Raw genomic sequence first — 19,190 nt, 5'->3', positions numbered from 1 at the left:
AATTTTTAATTAATTAGTATTTAATTTTCTGAATATTGCTTAATCTTAATTTTTTGTTCTAAGATTTATACTATATCTTTGACTTACAATTTATTTAAAAGGCATATGATATCTTCTCCTAGTAGAAACTTTAAAAAGTATATTTCCATTTTCTGTTTACTTTATATTACTTCTTCCCTGTCTTTTATACAGACATGCACACATATTTATGGAAAAAAATACGTGTATAACCCAACATAAGATTGGTACTGTTTCATCGAAATCTTCAATGACCTTTAAATAAGGGTTCATCTAATATATTTTATATAGTCCTGCAGAACTATCATATTGAGAGCTCTTTATTGTTCATCCAGGAACATACTGCAACTTCTCTTGCTTTTTGAATTATGCTCTTTGTTATTTCCTATATGCTACTTCGGCAGGTATTAAAATATTTCAAGTTTGTATAACTACAAAATCTTACTTTTAGTTTTCAAAGGTGTGTTTGTTAAGTATAAAATCCAAAGAGGACAGATCTTTTCTTTCAGTCCTGTAATTAGTCTAGTTACTTACACACTTGGTCCTTTTTTTTCTTTCTAATGTGGAACAGGATGCTATTTAATTTTGTGATTCCATAGCTAATATTTTTTATGTATATGCTTTAATGATTTTTTTCTTTAAAATAAGTTCTGGACACTTTCATTTTTGTGTATCTTGGTATGATTTATTTAAATTTATTGTGCAGAAAGGTTCATTTTTCTTGGAAATGCGGTATTATAAGTTGAACTAAATTCAGAAATTTTAAATCTTTATGTATTTATTGCCTACTCCTTTCTACTTTGAGAATTCTAATTATATGAATATAAGTTTCTTGGTTTTGACACAATGAACTATTATGACTGATCTGTAAATTCTTTCTTCACTTTTATTTTGGACAATTTTTATTGTTATATTCATTTATGGTTGTAAATAATTTATTTTCAATTTGCAATCTATTAAAAAAATTAAAATATAAAAACAAATAAAGAATAATGGAAAATGAAAAAAGAAAGAAAGAAAACAAGCAAGCAACCAAGCCAGCTTCACCTATTTATTTATTTTTGTCTTTTTTTTTTTTTTTTTTTGAAACAAGAGTTTTTTCCTATGCAGTTCAGGCTGGCCTAGAGCCCAGTTACCCAGGCTGGTCTCAAACTCGCAGTGATCCTCCTGCCTCAGCCTCCTGAGTGCTAGGATTACATACCACACCTGGCCAAGCCTCCCCTTTTTAGTTTGCTAACTGTGAACAATATATATCCTGTGAATAACAGGTTATATTAAAAAAAGTGCAGCTTCAGAACACAAAAAGTACTCAAAACTTACAATGTTATTTTTCCTTCCACAAACACACTCAGAAAACCTTCTAAGCATCTTACAAAATAAAATTAAAAAATGGCCTTAGATGGGCTGTCCAGATGGCCCCTCTCCAGGAAGCTGCACGCAAAACAACAGTGGAGCTCTGAACCTCAACTGCATGCTGACCCATGGGCGGCTGGCTGGCAGAGGAGACGCTTCCTAGATCGCCCATCCCAGGGATAGCCCCAAGGCCACATAAAACCCCAACCCCAGACCACAGTGTGCCTCTCTCCGGGGCCACGCGCCCCTGAGCACGGCCTTCTTCCTGCCATACAAACCTCTTTCTCTCAGATGGGCCTCTCCCAGATGGGCCTCGCAAATTCTTTTTCTATGACAGAAATCAGTGATCCTACTGCACCAATCCCATGGGTGGGGTAAACTAAAGTCCCCACGTCCTCTTTGGGGGACCCCTCAGACTCCAACTAACGCTGCCGATGATACAGGAGGCAGGCTGGAGGCCGGCTGGCTGGAGAAAGGGGAGGCACCTGCTACCTGTCAGACCCAGGGCGGGGATGATGCTCAAGACCGCTGCACAACTCCGGGGCTCCCACAAGACACGGAGGGCATGAAGGAGGCCAGAGGCCACGAGGAGCGCCCGATCAAGCGCTTCACAGTAGCCCACACATGTCTCCCAGGCACGGGGTGTACTTTTCTTTCATTCTTGTTGTCTTTTTCCTCTTTCATTTGGCCCAAGTTCACTCTGCAGAGCCAGTTTTTGCCTTATTCCTTCAGGCTTCATTTTTCAGTTAAACTCTGGCTCTGTGTTTGGTTTGTCTCATCCAGCTCCCTGAGGCAAGAAAGACCTGGAATACTTTCCCTGGCAAGCTATCTGTAAAGGCCCCCCCAGCAGGCCTCCGGAGCTCACCCTTTGCTTCCACACCTATTTGCTAGCGCCATTAGCTCCTTCACCGGATAATAAAGTAAGCAGATTTCCAGCTTCACTGGGAACTAACCAGGACACACTAAACACTAACACAACCTGTAACTGTGCTTCTGTTTTGTTTTCGGAGAATCTGCAACAATGGCTTCACAGGCAACGCTTCAGGGAGACTTACAGATGTTTTGGTTAACAGCAAGAAACCTAATGACTCAGCACTGTGACATCTGCTCGCCACCTCCCTGTGGCCTTCTCAGTGCCAGGAGCTGTCATCACCCCCTACAATGATTAGAGCCCTAGCTAAAGTCTTTCTGAATTAGAAAAAATATGGTTTTTGTCACAGTTTCAAACAATTAGCCTCAACTTGATTCTCTTATATATACCAGACGCTATCTATCTTTTAAAAGGTGAAAGTCTATAATAAGATAAATTTCTTTCTCCTTAGGGGATCTTTTAACTTCCCTGTCAATATTTTAAAAATAAAGTTTGGGACCTCAGGGCTAGTGAGACATTTAACTTTCTTTATATTCATATGAAAAGAAAGAGTTGAAAGGGTTTTACATAATTTATGTGCAAACTTTCGTGGTGAATATGTTTATAGCAAATGGAAAATAAGCACAGAGTAAAACGTGACTTCGAAGACTTCAGTTGGATGCCTTCCACGGTATTACTTTCACTTTAAAAAAGTGCTAAAGATGCGCATCAGAGGCGGCCACTTGTCCTTTTTGCCGGACCGCCTTGTAAGAGTCCGAGTCCCAGCTCATTCATGCTGGTTTCACTCTACAAAGTGCTTTAGTTTGAAGGACAAACTTATAGAAACCCCAGAGGTAAGCCACACTAAGATTGTGTGAAATAACATAACCAACAGACAGCCAAAATGACTCAAACTAGAGATAATTTTTTTCAAAAATCTCAGAAAAAATTACTTTTCAATACCTTCAGTACTCAATATTTTTCAATATTTTCAGTATTCAATCTATACAGCATTTTAATGTAGTATAAAGATATACTCCAACATTCACCATTGAATGCACAGTGATGTCAACTGTACCACTCAGTTGGCTGACAAGTCTTGAGGCTGGGCCCATGTCTGTAACCTCAGCACTCTGCAAGCTAGTGCAGGAAGATTGCTGTGAGGACAGGCTGGGCTACATGGTGAGTTCAAGGTGAGCTTGAGCTACTGTCTCCAAAGGAGAGAAAGAAAAAGAGAGGAAGAGGGAGGGAAGGAAAAAGAGAGAGAGGGAGAGGGAGAGGGAGGGAGGGAGAGGGAGAGGGAGGGAGGGAGAGGGGGAGAGAGAGAAACAGAGAGAGAGAGACAGAGACAGAGAGATAGAAATTCCTTGATTTCAAGCCATTACAAACACCTGTGGGCTTTCAAAGTCTTTTTTTTAAATATACTTTTAAAAGATCTTCATTATTAACGAATTACTTGAAAGTTCAAATTATTAAAGTATTTGGAAAGATGTTTAGATTTTTAGACTCTTCTAGCAAAATCACCAGTTACCGTAATCTCAGAAAAAGAAACGACATCTCATTGTCCTCACCAACACGGGCACGTGTGTGAGAGCAGGTGCGCACCCTACAGACCGCTTGTGCAGTCTACTGGGCCTTTCTTAAGAAAAATATCTTTAAATGCACAAAAGAAATGCAAAGTATTATAAAAGAGACTGATTATGTTGCAATGCAAATGTCAAAACATTTTGTAAGAAACTTGATGAAGGAGCATGAGCTTTGCGGTTAACTTGCCAAGTAATATGACTGAGTAGCAGATTTAATAATCGTGATTAAATTACACAGTAGTGATGAAGCTAAATATTTTGAGGTCACCTACAGGAAGTAAGCTGTAATCCAAAAAAATCACTAAACTTGTGATCTTAAAAGACTGGGTTTTGCTTTTGCTTTTTTTTTTTTTTGTAGTAGTACATTTACAATTGGAGGAAATTCTACCTTTTACTTAAAAAATATTGAAAATGAAGTTGTAATTTTCCCAGCTAGGGACAACTGTGTGTGTGTGTGTGTGTGTGTGTGTGTGTGTGTAGGGTCTCACTACACAGCTTAGACTTACAGTGATCCTCCTGTTTTCACCTCCCTAGTGCTGGGATTATAGGTATGCACCACCATGCTAGACTCCATCGCTGGCTCAGTGCACCCCTGGGGGGCGAGGGGACAATTTTTAATTCTACTCATATACTTAGAGCACTATGAAAACTAATAAGTCAGACTAGTTGACCATTAGTTAATTCATCAAATAACGTCATACTTCTGTGATCAGACACTACTAAAATACAACAGCAAAGAGGCCTTTGGGCTTTCTCTTATCTGAGGAAGGCACCTGCTGAAACTTTATTTTATCTCATTGTGTGAGCAAGAATTGCCAAATATAATGCAAGGCATTAAGTGCACACATTGAATGTATTAAATGTAAACATAGTAAGTGTTTGGTAAGTTTTTTAAAACTCAAAACAAGAAGTCTCTGCCCTACAGAACCCTGGAGTACTAGAACCCTTCATTATTATTTTTAGAGTTGTATTTTTACAGATTTTTCCTTTTTAATTTTTTTCTTTTTAAAGAGAACATTAGAAATGATAAAGGGCCAGCAAGATAGCTCAGCAGACTAAGCATCTGTTTAGGCAAATGCAGGGACCAGGTTAAATCCCCACAGGACACATTGGCCTGCTCCTCAGCACACGGAGCTGGCCACCTAGACTAAGCTTGGTGGCGCATGCCTGTAATCCCAGTGCTGGGGAGGCTGGGAGGACCACTACGTGTCCGAGCTGTGTGGTGAGACCCTTACCAAATACATGAAAGAAAGAAAGAAAGAAAGAAAGAAAGAAAGAAAGAAAGAAAGAAAGAAAGAAAGAAAAAAGATACAGAACTTCACTAAACAAAATGATAGGAACTCAACAATGGTTGTTATGTTGCATATGGATGTCTTCAAATTAGTTTTCAGATTACCAAATATAAGCTTGTAAGACTGGTCAAAAAATTCTAAAAAATTAAAAACAAGAGAGAAAAAAATTAAGCATTAACTTCTTTCAAAAGACCAGCAGAAATCAGCAGTACAATTATTCAAGCTATCTATAGATAGATATAGATATAGATATAGATATAGATATAGATATAGATATAGATACAGATATAGATTTCTTTTTCCTTCTTTCTTTCTTTTCTCCTTATACATTTTTCTTGAGGTTCCATCTGTTACATTTTTTTAAGAGTCTTACAAGAGTCCACATCTGCAGTGCAGAATGACCACACATATTATGAGATGGTACCTGGACATAAGATCTCACTTCTTTTTACTTCCCATCCCTTCTCCATCTCTTGGGTCTCTTTTTATTTTAATGTAATAATGTGGTATGATGTGTTGACTGGCTTTTCAATTCTCTTTTTCAGATCCCTGAATGAGACCCATAGGCAACTGTGGGCACACAGTTAAGCCCCTCAGCCCAAGTGGCCTCATGTGGAGAAACAGACTTCAAAGGTCAAGAGATCCTCCAGCCCAAGGGGTAGGTGGACACCCAGAGCCAAAGGGACCACGGAGGCCACTATGTCAAAACTTTGTGCATGGGGAACAAGAGAAAGGAAAGTTCAGGAAATTCACCCCAGGCCCACGAACCATGGAACACAGGGGACAGGCCTGATCTTTGCCCCAGGCCCCCTCTGCCCTGCGCAGGGTGAGGCCCTTTCTTGGCTCTGTTTCTCCCAAACCACAGCAGCCCCTCACCCGTGGCCTCCCCTTCTGTGGTTTCAGTTACCCTTGGGTAATCACAGTCCAAAAATATTAAATGGAAAATTCCATGCTTTCAGGGAGACCACAGTCAACTTCCATGCAGTATATTGTTATCATTGTTCTCTCTTATTATCACTAATCTCCCACGCTAAGTAATTTACCAGCTGAACTTTATCCTAGGTGTGTATATGTCACAAAGAAACATGAAATATATAGGGTTAGTTCATCCATGGCTCCAGACTTTCAGTGTGAATGTGGGGAAGCACATTTGCCTTGGGTAAAGGGGCCCTTCCATGATGCAGAAGCAAGGGCTTCCCATCCACTAGAAATACACCTTGGCCGGGCGTGGTGGCACACACCGGCAACCTCAGTTACTTAGGAGCCTGGGACAGCAGGATTACAAGTTTGAGGTCAGCCCGGCCAATTTAAGGAGACACTATTGCAAAATAAATAAAAATAAAATTAAAAAGGGTTAGGGACATCGCTCAGCTCTCCCTGGGTTTAATCTCTAGTACCAGGAAAAAAAAAGAAAGAAAGACAGATGGACAGACAGAAAGAAAGAAAGTAAAAGAGGGAGGGAGGGAAGAGAGAAGACAACAGGGAATGAAATGTATTTTGCTTCCAAAGACACAAGTTAGAAGATATAAATGGTTAGTCACATTTAAGTGACCCCCGAAGAATATTAAAGAATTAAGAATTTGTTCTGAAGAATTTTCAGTCTCATTTATTAGCAATGTTATTCTAACTACTGAAAAGCCAATGAGCTATCTTTAATTTGATTTTTAGTGGTTTTGTTTACTTTATCTGATCATAAAGGGACTAATATATGTTCATTATATAACATTTTTCAAAATACAAGGACAAAGGAGGAAGAAAATGAAAAGCAGTCACATCCCAAGTCAAAGATAATATTGGTGATATTTTAGGCTCATTCCAGATATTTAGGTCCAGTATATCTGAATAGACATCTACACACATATAAGACTATATATAAAATGTTATTATCTTTTCTCACTATACCACCAGCATTCTCCCCATTGAATTAAAATTATTCCTAAAATATCATTAATGTAAAAGCCTGTAGATGAGGGCTATTAAAGAAATAAAGTTTAAAGCTATTATAAGAAATAAAATTATCTAATAATTTTTCATGACTGAATCACTGTAACATATTTAAACTTTATTTCCTGTTGACAGTATGTCATGTAACTAATGTAATTAAAGCATTAAATGTAACGAGGGCATTAAGTTGCTCTAAGTTAGAAACATTAAAAGTATATTTATCAGAGAACACTGAGAAAAACTTTAATGAAAACAGTTGAAAGTCATTGGAAGGAAATTCATGATCCTAGGAAATTAGAGAAATGAAATTCAAAACAAAGCTACCTACAACAGTTTAATGCATAGGATTAAAAAAGAACTGCAATAAATCATGGTAAAGCTCTATAAGGTTATAATGGAATAGAAAGCAACATTTGGTGGAAATATTTAGTGTCTGGTGTACTGCAGGAGTTCAGCAGACTGTCAAATAAATAAAAAGGAGTAAATTTGCCAACTGATGACAAGACCTCTGAGCATGATTCAATCCTCTCATCATCTTACTTGAGGGAATCTCTACAGTGTGGACTCCAAGGTCATCACTGCAGTTTTCTTAAAAGGGAAACACTGGTCACAACTCACTGTCCAAGATTAGCAAACGATGTAGGTCTGTAGAACTATAGGGAGCTAATTTTCACATCAATTTGAGAACTATAGGCTGGGGAAGTGGCTCAGCAGTCCCAGTGTCTGCCTGGCAAGAGCAAGGACCAGAGGTGAATCCCCCATACCAAAGGCCATGCTGGCCCTAGAACCTCGAGAGCACCCCAGTCAGCCTGGAAACTGGGTGTGGTGGCACACACATGTAATCCTGGCACTGGGAAGGCTGAGACAGGAGGATCACGACAAGTCTGAGCTGCATAGCAAGACCCTGTGCCAAATAAATAAATAAATGATTTAAACATCTATTTTAAAAAAAGAACTATAGTAAAAGTGCCTTGTCTGTAAGACAAGCTTCTTTGCTTGATTGAGATATTTAAAATATTTGTGCATTTAATATCTTAGCATAAAATTTTATTTCATACCTTTAATGAAACAGTTGTTAAAGTTCAAATTGAAGAAAATGAATGAAGGAAACATTACCTTCCTTCCAAAACATATGTTATAGTCGATCAGAAGTGTTAGCCCTGTGTTCGTCCTCATTGTCCCCAGAAGACAGTCAGGGTTTCCTTCGATAACCATACAGATGGTAAGAGAAAACAGCCATGGCTATCCACTTCCTCTGTGCCAGGGCTTAGATAATCCTGATGTTTAATCGTACGTAATGTTAGCATAGACTCGGTATTAGAAAAATGTGGTTTTTTCCTCCTCCTCCTCCTCTTCCTCCTCCTCCTTCTTTTCTCTCTCTCTCTCTCTCTCTCTCTCTCTCTCTCTCTCTCTCTCTTGTGCGCTCTCTCGCGCTCTCTCACACACGTGTATCTTCACAGGCATGCGTGTGTGCGCGTGCCCGTGCGTGTGTGCGCGTGCCCGTGCGTGTGTGCGCGTGCCCGTGCGTGTGTGCACGCATGCGCACAGCTAGCAATTTGACACAGCTCACAGTACCTGAATAAGCCCCGAAGGTTCGCTTCCCTCCTCCACCACGATGAGCTGAGATCTGCCCTTCCGCTCGTTGTCCCGAATGCCGATGGCCACCTGGCTGGCTTTCAGGCGCTCATATTTGTTGCATGAGGAGCCACACCACTGGTAAATTTCCTAAAAGGAAGACACAGATTGGATCTCAAGACTACGAGGAGGACATTCCTTCTTAGTGCATTGCTCACTGTGATCAACCAGGAAAAAACAAGAAAGTATGAAGAAGAAAATTAAAATTAGCTACTGTTGTGGTATATGTGACAGTATATATTTAAATTGCATCCCTTCCTGTTAGTTTGTATCCTGGTAATTTGTTCCCATTATAAAGTATTTTAATGGAACACGTAAAAGACGTATCACACCATTCTCTGTATGTATAGTCTACTAATTAAATTTTATAAAAGTAAATATATGAATTTTTTAATTTAAAATACATCTACCATATTTCAGAAAAGTAGTCAAAAATTTAAGACAGTATACTCTTGATGGCCATAAAAGTAGATACAATTTTTTTATACAGCTATTTACCTGGCAATCTATACATTCATTATTTATAGATTTAAATGACAAATATTGTCTATCCATCCCCTATAACAGGGTATTTTGAAGTGTGTACCCATTACACATTGGCTACATTACAGAATTACAGAACAGCTAAATCCAGGTAACTAACATACATAAAGCAATTTAACAACCCTTATCAAGAACCATAAAGATTTACAACCTTTGACCCAGTAGCACTCTCTAAAACTCATTTTAATAAATTATTCATAAAAAGAAGAAAAAAGCACAGGTACAAGGTTTTCCACTGCTATGTATGAATGAGGTATTACAAAGACTAACAGTTCATACAAATGCTTAATAAATTTATAATACATAGAAAAAGTTTGACACTTAACCATTACAATTACATTTTTACATAGAAATATAGACAAATAGAAAACCAGACATGGCGCAGCACATCTATAATCCCAGCACTCGGGAGGCTGAGGCAGAAGGATTGCTGTGAGTTTGAGGCCAGCCTGGGCTACATAAGTGAGTTTAAGGCCACCCTGCACTGCGTAGCGAGAACCTGCCTTAAAAATAAAGTCACTGAGTGCCTAAAATGGGTCAGGTGATCTGTGGTGTTGGGGACACCACTTGCAACAATGTAGGCTGGGACAAACTCTCTGACCCCTGACTTCACTGTGGTCCTAATTAACCTAATCCATCATCCTCCTTAAACATAAAGTAGACACTTTAGGAATTCAAATTTTTGTAAGAAAAATATAAAGTAACTATGCTTTGTAATCCCTTTAATTTTTTTTTAATTTTATTCATTTATTTGTGTGTGTGTGTGTGTGTGTGTGTGTGTCCAGCTCAGCCCACCAGGGGGCACGGCTGACTGGCATGTGGTGCTGGGGGATTGAACCGTGGTCCCTGTGCTCTGCCAAGCTTGTTCTAAGTAGGTGCTTTAGACCACTGAGCCATTTCACCAGCACCCCCTTTAATTTTAGAATGCGATTCGATTGTTCGGTAGGCCCAAGCGTGCTTCCTGTTCGTAGCAGAGCAGTGCACTGCTGTGATTGCCTCACTGGTCTTCTCCACCTGGGCCTTGGTAGAAGAGGCTCCCCTGGGAAGGCTATTTGCATACTGTGCCAAAGTTAGCAGTACAAAGGGTGAAAGCAAGCGACTTCCAGAGATTACTCAACGCTTAGTCACTAGGCATTAAAACCAGTGGAGTAGGAAGGTAATTTTTTTAAATGCAGAAAATACACCCTATCCTCAGGGACTCTGCGCGCTCTGGGAATGTGTTGACCAAATGCTCCCTAGGGCGCTGTAGTGGTGGCCAGAGCTGGACCCACTACTGCTCACCCCAGACATGCAGCAAGGACCCCGTAACCTGTCATGATCCAAGGGTACCCCGCAGGCCACCTACAAGACAGACCTCAGCTCATTTTTTTTCTCTACTCTGTTGGATGATACTTTGCAAATAATTCTTTCCTTGGCAGTCTGAGAAAGCAAACTTCTAATAGGCATTGTATTAGAGTGAAATACAGACAGCAAATCACAGGTTAGCGCTCTCTGCTTCTCATACTTGTTAGCAACCTCTTTGCTGACCTGCCCCACATTTTATAATCACCTAACAGACACCTACATTCTCTTTAATTTAGCTTTATAAATGACCTCTCATTTACTTCAAAGAGACGATATAAAATCACACTGAATTTTATTACCATCTATAAAGCATATAGAAACTTGGCAAAATGTGTTTCAGATGTTTAGTAAATAATGTTTAGTAAATACAATTATTTGGTATAAACTTCACAACAGTCCATGGATTCCAAAATCATTACTTAAGCTTAGAAGTTCTTATGTACATATCAATTCACAGCTAAATTCAGTTGTAGAAAATGTTCCTCACCGTTGCTTATGCCCACGGTCTCTACCTTTATAACAGTCAAATCACTCATAGAAGAAAGTCCTCACAAAAATAGTAAAGCTTTTCAAAGTGATTCTTTTCCTTTTAGCTCAAAGACGACTAAATCAGTGAAGTGTTACAGATATTTGGCATGAAAATGATTTATTTTTATTATGCCTACTATTTTACTCCTACCTTATTTTGTGTTACTATTTATATACGATTGACATATTTCTTCTTACTTAGACTTACTTTGCAATGGTTAGTTGAAACAAGACATAAAATAAAATGATGACCTTAATTGTAAGGTGGCAAAACTCAGAATTAAGAGGTGAATTCATTCATCATTGACTTCATTTCATTAATTTTCTATGCAAATATAGTTCATTCAATGGTGACAATAGCATATTAAAACTTGCATTGGGGGGGGAACTTGCTTTAAAAAGATTAAACGAAGTTTTAACAATTCATTACATTTGAGCGAGTTATATTCTACCATGTGCAACTGACGCATTTTAACAAAGCTCTACTGTGCTGACGCGAGTTTGTGAGGTGCTATTAATAAACCGGACTGCCCAACACTCATTCTATTCACAGGTTGCTGGTTAGGACAACTCCCCTCTCGGTACACAGAAAAACTCTGTATTCGCTTGGCACCATGCTTGAAAAAACTCTTGTATAATTCAGCTTATCCTGTTTTTTAGAGGAAGCAGGTTTTAAGAAACAAATCCTGCATGAAAATGTTTTAAGAGTCTGAATTGACATGATGGATTAATATATGTTGCTATAACAAGAAGTTTTCACTATGATGTAAATTATTTCACTTATGATATTTTCATGGACTTGGCTGAAAAGTTATTCATCAAAGTAAATGTAGTAGGCACTGAAAATTGTAAAACAAACATGGCTTCAGGGCACTAATATGAGATTTCTTTGGGAGAGGGGCCATCGCAACGCCATGTAAATCTGGAATTAGCCATCCAATTTAGACTGGAGTCTGCTTAAATCTTGGCAGGAGGTCAGTGTGGCTGCTACCCGTGCTCACCCTCTAGTAGAAGTCTGTGGAACTATGATTAACCTACTATCCGTACTATTAAAAGAAAACAAAATTGCTCTGCATAATTGGGAAAGAAAGAAATAAGGGCATAAAGACAACCTGGCAATTAGTCTGGTTCACCAGGAACTCGAAACAAATGCAAGCAAGTGACAATAATAGAAACAACCACATCTGAGAAGGGGAGGCCTGTTAGTGGCCTTCGGCACCAGAGATTTCTATAATTTCCTTTAAACTATGTGGTCAAAGTTAGTAAGTAAAACATCAAAGCACAGGTAAACATCGCTTATGGGCAAGAAATAAAAGCAAAAATAAAATCATGCCCAATGATGGCATCGAAGGGGAGCAAGATTTCAGAAGCTGAGTTTAGAGCAGAACCCAAAACACACAAGTGATGTTGACTTGCATCTGTGAAGAAATCGGCATGGCTGGGCTACTTTTTTGTCTTTTTTAGGAGTTATTTATTGTAAATACATCTGAACTATAAAAAAGGAGAATGGGAGTACAAACTTCTTTCTCTTCCTCATTCTTATTGACTTTGTCTTTATTGTGTTTAATTTTCCTGTAGATCTAGCTAAGCAGATAGATACACCAAGTCATGAAAATAGTCCTTTTGCTTGGAGTTTCTCTGAGCTTACAAATAATGACTTGGAGGGCCGGGGAGAGGGCTCAGTGGAATGAGCGCTTGCCTGGCAAGAGCAGGGGCTTGAGTCCAATCCCCAGTTCTGAAAAAAAAAATAATAATGACTTAGGAGATAACTCCAGAAATCTACTTTTTTTCAATTTCAAAGTTTAAATTATGTCTTCTTTAGGTTTTGGGTAAGCAAATGTTTATTGAAAACCTGTTTTGTAGGGCCAGCCAAATAGCTCAGCAGATTAAAGTGCCTGCAAGCAGGCGCAGGGGTCTGGGGTTCAATCCCCAGGCCTGCCATGCCAGCCCCAGCCCAGCTCCCAGGGTGCACTAAAACAGCAATTGAGACTGGGCATGGTGGCGTGCACCTGTAATCCCAGCTCTTGGGAGGCTGTAAACAGGCCAATCACTATGAATCCAATCTTGTAGTAAGACCCTGAACACCCTATAGACCCTTCCCTAAAATTAAAAAAAAAAAAAAAAAGGAAGGAAGAAAGAAAGCAAAAAGAAAAGAAAACCTGTTTTGTTTCCTCAATGCCAACCTGACTCACCATCCTCAATGACATACAACGCACAAATGCCCTAAATGAAGTTCGAGAAATGAATGGAGTGGACAGGTGGCTTCCCTGAGGGCCTGGTGACCAGAAAGGAAGGACTAGCATCTTAACTAGAGCATGGCAGTGATGACACAGAGAACAGCTAAGGAATGATTAGAAAGATGAAGCCTTCAGTGTGGGTCAGCGACGCCACGTGGCCAGATTGGAAGGGCAGAAGCATCGAAATGGACCGGGCCAGTTTTAGCTCAGCTGCCGGCGGCGGTGCCCCTCACTGGCATTCGGAGGACAGCTTTGGGAGGGTTATTCTCATAGCATGTGAGTGTCAGTTAAGCTACTTCCTCTCCACTAAACAGTTTGGCAAACTAAATTAGATTTTCAGAGGGACTTGACCGGAAGCCATTTCTGCCAGCCATATACATTATGATTCAACTACTCAGATAATTTACTGACTTTCTGCATATGACCCTGAACTGTGCAGCCCCTTAGACATCTCCTATAGTGAACTGGTTCTCAGTGTTCACTGTAGCTGGTGAGATAGCTCAGTGGGCTAAGCGCCTGCTTTGGCAAGCTCGGGGACCAGGGTTCCATACCCGGATCTGCATGCTGTGGCAGCCCTGACCCTCAGGGCGCACTGAGCTGGCAACTTAGTCTGGGTGTGGTGGTGCCTGTAATCCCAGCACAGGGGAGGCTGAAAACAGAAGGATCACTAGGAGTCTGAGCTGCTTAGTGAGACCCTGTGCCACGTAAGTGAAATGAAATAAAATAAAATGCTCACTATACCTCAGAGGCAGAGCTTAAAAATTAGCCTCACCAAAAGTCCCATTCCAAAATTAAAATCAGAATCTTTGAATCTAATCAGAAGAATCAGGCCATTGCAGTACACTGGGTTCTACAGAGAGAGCACCAGGGCAAGTGAGAGCCAGATGGGCACTGGGCGACTTTGTACCTTGCTGAGGAGTTGAGTAAACATGGGCAAAGGCGATCCTAAGAAGCCAAGAGGCAAGATGTCATCCTATGCATTCTTTGTGCAAACTTGCTGAGAGGAGCTCAAGAAGCAGGACCAGATGCTTCTGTTAACTTCGAGTTTTCTAAGAAATGTTCAGAGAGGTGGAAGACTATATCTGCTAAAGAAAAAGGAATATTTGAAGACATGGCAAAAGTGGACAAGGCTCGTTATAAAAGAGAAATGAAAACTTACATTCTCCCTAAAGGAGAAGCAAAAAAGGATCCCAATGCACGCCAGAGGCCTCCTTCAGCCTTCTTGTTCTGTTCTGAGTATCGCCCAAAAATCAAAGGAGAACCTCCTGGCCTCTCCATTGGTGATGTTGCAAAGAAACTTGGAGCAATGTGGAATAATACTGCAGCAGGTGACAAGCAGCCATACGAGAAGAAGGCTGCTAAGCTGAAGGAGAAGTACGAAAATGACATTGATGCCTACCAGGCTTAAGGAAAACCTGATACAGCAAAAAAGGGAGTTGTCAAGGCTGAAAAAAGCAAGAAAAAGAAGGAAAAGGAGGAGGAAGAGGAGGAAGGAGATGAGGGGATGAAGAGGATGATGATGAATAAGTTGGTTCTAGTGCAGTTTTTTTTTCTTGTCTATAAAGCATTTAACCCCCGCCCCCCCCCCCGTACACAACTCACTCCTTTTGGAAAAAAAAAAATTGAAATGTAAGGCAGTGTAAGATTTGTTTTTAAACTGAACAGTGTTTTTTATGTGTAGTTAACACATTATCAAATGTGTCTTTATTTTATTTTTATTTATTTTTTTTTTCGGAACCAGGGATTGAACTCAGGCCCTTGTGCTCACCAGGGAAGCACTTACCACTGAGCCATCTCCCCAGCTCTTGAAATGTGTCTTTAGATAGCCCTGTCCTGGTGGTATTTTCAATAGCCACTAACCTCACCTGGTACAGTTGTAAATTGGCATGGAAATTTAAAGCAGGTTCTTGCTGGTGCACAGCACAAATTTGCTGTTTTGTTTTGTTTTGTTTGGTGTTTTTTTTTACAAGTTTGTTATATATGGGGACAGTAGTTTTTCATCTTCAGTTGTCTCTGATGCAGCTTATATGAAATAATTGTTCTGATAACTGAATACCACTCTGTAATTGTAAAAAAAAAAAAAAAGTTGTAACTACTTCATTGACATTCTGAATGTTTCTAAGTAAATACAATTTTTTATTAAAAAGAAGAAGAAGAAGAAGAAGAAGAAGAAGAAGAAGAAGAAGAAGAAGAAGAAGAAGAAGAAGAAGAATCAACATCTGTGACACTTTCTCCAGACAGTTCTAATAGGAAGCCCTGGTTGAGAAAGTGCAAAGCCTAATATCCCATGTGCTGTCCTCCCCCAGCCGGTATCCCATGACGGTCACACCGCCTATATCTCTCCGCCAGGACTTTCTCCCTCTGCCTCATATGTCTGTCTGAGCTCTCTAAAGCACAAAGGACAGAGACTCCCGCTATCTGCCACTCCCTTCCATTCACTCAGCACACATCAGGCACACACTAAATGACATTTGTCCCTCCTTTTACTACAGGGTATCGTGCTGACACTTGAGATTTGACTCCTCTTGTTGCTTCAAATTTCTCCTCTTAAATGCTTAGTCTAAAATTAAAGCCAGAATGAACAATATATCTTCGCTGTGGATAAGTGTGTCCTTATGGGGCACCCATAGGAGCAAAGACAAACTGTCTTTTAGTTTAAACTAAGCATTTTCAGCCACAGTGAGAAGAAAGTCCAAACCCCAACATAGTTTTAATTTAAAAGAAACTCAATTTTGCTAGAGGAAAGAACTTCGAGGTGAGACGTACATAAGGATGCTGTCTATGGTATGGCTTTGTGCACTGAGATCAGAAGAACGGCCTTAGGTGCTAGCGTGTATAACAGGAACTCCAGAACAGACAAGAAAGTAAAATGAAATAAGTTGAGCTAGTCTGGAACCCAAAGAAAAGCAGATTAAGAGAACCAGAAAAGCTGATGAGAGGCAATGAAACCCTGAGAAGACTTGGGGCACTTCCTCCCTGACCAGGCCAACATGATAAAAGGCTTGGCCCCCAGCTCATGCCACTACTGAGAGGGAAAAGAGACTGGGACTCTTCTGGTCATGTGGGAGTCACACCCTTGAGGTCATGCCCAGCTTCCTTTTCCTCTCTTTTGCATCACAGCTGCCACGAGGGGGGCAGCTTCCTTCCACACTCATCCCAGAGCAAGTGGGCCAACCCACCATGGACTGAGCTCTGAAACTGACTGTCTCGGGGGACTTGAGACAGTGACACAAAGGTGACTGACACAGTCACAGAGCCATCCAAGCTTCTATGTGTTGAAGTGGGAGTGGTGCAGGCAGCTGCTCAGATGACTGGGCCAGTGGGCACGGGTATAATGGGGACAGAGTGTCCCGCCTCTCCAGAGCGGCATGGGAACAGCAAAGCAGAGCTCCTGAAAAGAATGGAGTCGTGGCCAGAAGAACCAGAAAGGGTCTTGTAGTGGATAGGAGGGCATGACGTCAGGAAGCCAACATGAGCCCAAGGAGATCCACTAGCAAACGCCCTGGGAAAAGAGGACAAAGGCCGAGGGAGACTGAGTGTCATAGCTAAGAAGGTGACAGGTGACAGGTGAGTGAGGAGAAGCCAGACGCACACTTCCGGCCTCACCCCACCCACACCCCGGCTATAATATCATGTTTGCATCCAGCACCTGTGGGATAGAAACAGAGGTCGGAGGATAAGCCTCGATTACTTTACTGGTTAACAAAATTCATCTTAGAAGGCAAAAATTACTTTTATTTTTAACTTTCCTGTGGAAACGGAAATTAAGCAAAGACAAGTTAAATTATAGATGGAAGAAGATCACATCTCAGGACAAAAGACTCCATGGCATGCTATACTTTATGCTGGGAAATATACACGTTTCTTGAATGATTATATGTTCTGGCCATTAGAGTGGGAAAAAGATGAGTGAGTGAAACAGCTAGGTGAATGGACAAGAAAGTTAAGAGAAGCTGACTCCACTGTGTGGGGCACAGCAGAAGAGAAAGAGCTCAAGGCACAAACTGAAAAGACGAAAAAAAAAAAAAAAAGAAAAGAAAAAGAAAGAAAAGACGCAATATCTGAGTTGAGTACCGTGGCATGAGATGATATCAATTACCTTCAGGAGAAAACTGTCACAGAAGGAATGAATTCCAGGCAAAGGGAAACATCCAAAAAAGTGAAAGTATGTGACTGGACGGCCGTGGCGCACAGGGGTACTGAGACAGCATCAACAGTGGTGGGCCGGGGGGAGGACAGGGGACACAGGAGGCGGAACAAGCTAGGACAGCGACTGACTGAATGGGAGCTTTTGAAGAAGCTAAGATGACTTCCGGATGGATTTGGAGGGGAAGGGCCTGAGTGAGTGGTAATTCCACTATCAACATGAAGTCTATGGGAGAAGAAATGGTTTTAAAATGAGAGAGAAAAACTGGTGCGTTCCGTTTTCTGGGCTGTCAAGTTTGGAGCTCTTTTGGTACACTTCAGCTGAAATACCTGAGAGGCCGTCTGAGATCAGGATGTGTGTGTGGCCTTGAGCCTGGCAGGAGGGCTCAGGCAGGCTGTAAAGCAGGGAGAAGGGGAGCACTGGGGAAGGGTGTGCTTGTTCAGGACAAAAGCTTGATGAAGACAATGAGTCAAGTGAAATCCTTCCCCACCCTAAAACACACTGAAGGGATGAGCATGCTGTGTAAGGAAGAATGGAGAAAAATGGCCGGAAAGGGGATAAGACGAGAAAGGGAATGAACATGAGACAGGAATAATCCACAGCAGCTACCGCAACCCAGAGATCAAGGGAATGTGACTGAGGTGTCCTCTGGATTCGGCAGGGGTTGCTGATGCCAGAGACACAGATGGCAGAAGGGAAAGTCACACATGTGGAGCTGAGGCCTGGGGAACTAGGAAGTAGAGACTGCTTTCTCAAAGAAGCTGGCCTACACAATGGGTGGGCACAGACTACAAAGAGCCAGGAGCAGGCACAGCTGTACAAGGGACCAAAAATGTCAGCAAGGAAAGAGAGCACGCAGCAGGTCGGGATTTAGCAATTCACCTCAGGAATTCCTACTCTGTAAGACCTAGTTCTCTGTTAGGGACTAACACACATTTCTTTTTTTTTTTTTTTTTCATAATTTTATTGATAAACAAATAGCAATGAGACAGTTTCAAATCAAATCACTAGGACAGTTTCAATAACTAACACACTGCATTTCTAAGAGCTAACCCAGGTCCCAAATCTTCAGAATGAGGGCTTTTTTTCTTTTTTTCCATTTCTGTATTTAAAAATATAATATATATATACACACACACATACATATATACACATATATATGTATATATATGTAAAATCTGTCATTTTACATGTATAATATAGTGGGCATTATTTCTATTCATAATGTTGTGCAAACATCACTATAGCAATTGCCTTTTAATCATCTCAAACATACTGTACTATACACCCATTAAAAAGTTATTACTTCATTCCTCCCAACCCCTGGTCTCTATGAGCCTTAACTGTTTCAGATACTTCATATAAGTGAAATCATGTTAGATATTTCCTTTTGTATCTGGCTGTTTTATCCAACATGATGTTTTTTTAAGGCTCATCTGCATAGTACCATGTATCAGAATTCCAGCTCTTTTTCATGGACAAATAATATTCCATGTATATGTATATATTTATATATGTATTTATGTGTTAATAAACACTTGGGTTGCTCCTACATTTCCTCTATCCTGAACAGTGCTGCTGTGAACACTGGTATACAAGTATCTGTTTTCAGTTTGGGGAGTATATATCTAGGAATAGAACGGCTAAGTCATTTTCTAGGTAATTTAATGTTTAACATATAAGGAACTCCCAAAGTACTTTCATAATAACATA

General features: G+C 40.4%; 1 protein-coding gene across 1 annotated transcript in view; it reads right to left on the bottom strand.

Annotated features, from left to right (window-relative positions):
* The window catches only part of Scin (scinderin), an 86,220-nt gene that overhangs the window by 50,667 nt on the left and 16,363 nt on the right, over window positions 1-19,190 (bottom strand). The window contains exon 4 of the mRNA XM_004626422.2: window positions 8,619-8,768. Within this exon, the coding sequence (XP_004626479.1) occupies window positions 8,619-8,768 (150 nt within the window). The remainder of the gene's footprint in view (window positions 1-8,618; window positions 8,769-19,190) is intronic.

The sequence above is a fragment of the Octodon degus genome, unplaced genomic scaffold, assembly GCF_000260255.1.
Source record: "Octodon degus isolate 3935 unplaced genomic scaffold, OctDeg1.0 scaffold00015, whole genome shotgun sequence".
NCBI lineage: Eukaryota > Metazoa > Chordata > Mammalia > Rodentia > Octodontidae > Octodon > Octodon degus.
The sequence above is the reverse complement of the archived record's forward strand: the minus strand, read 5'-3'. Positions and strand labels throughout refer to the sequence as shown.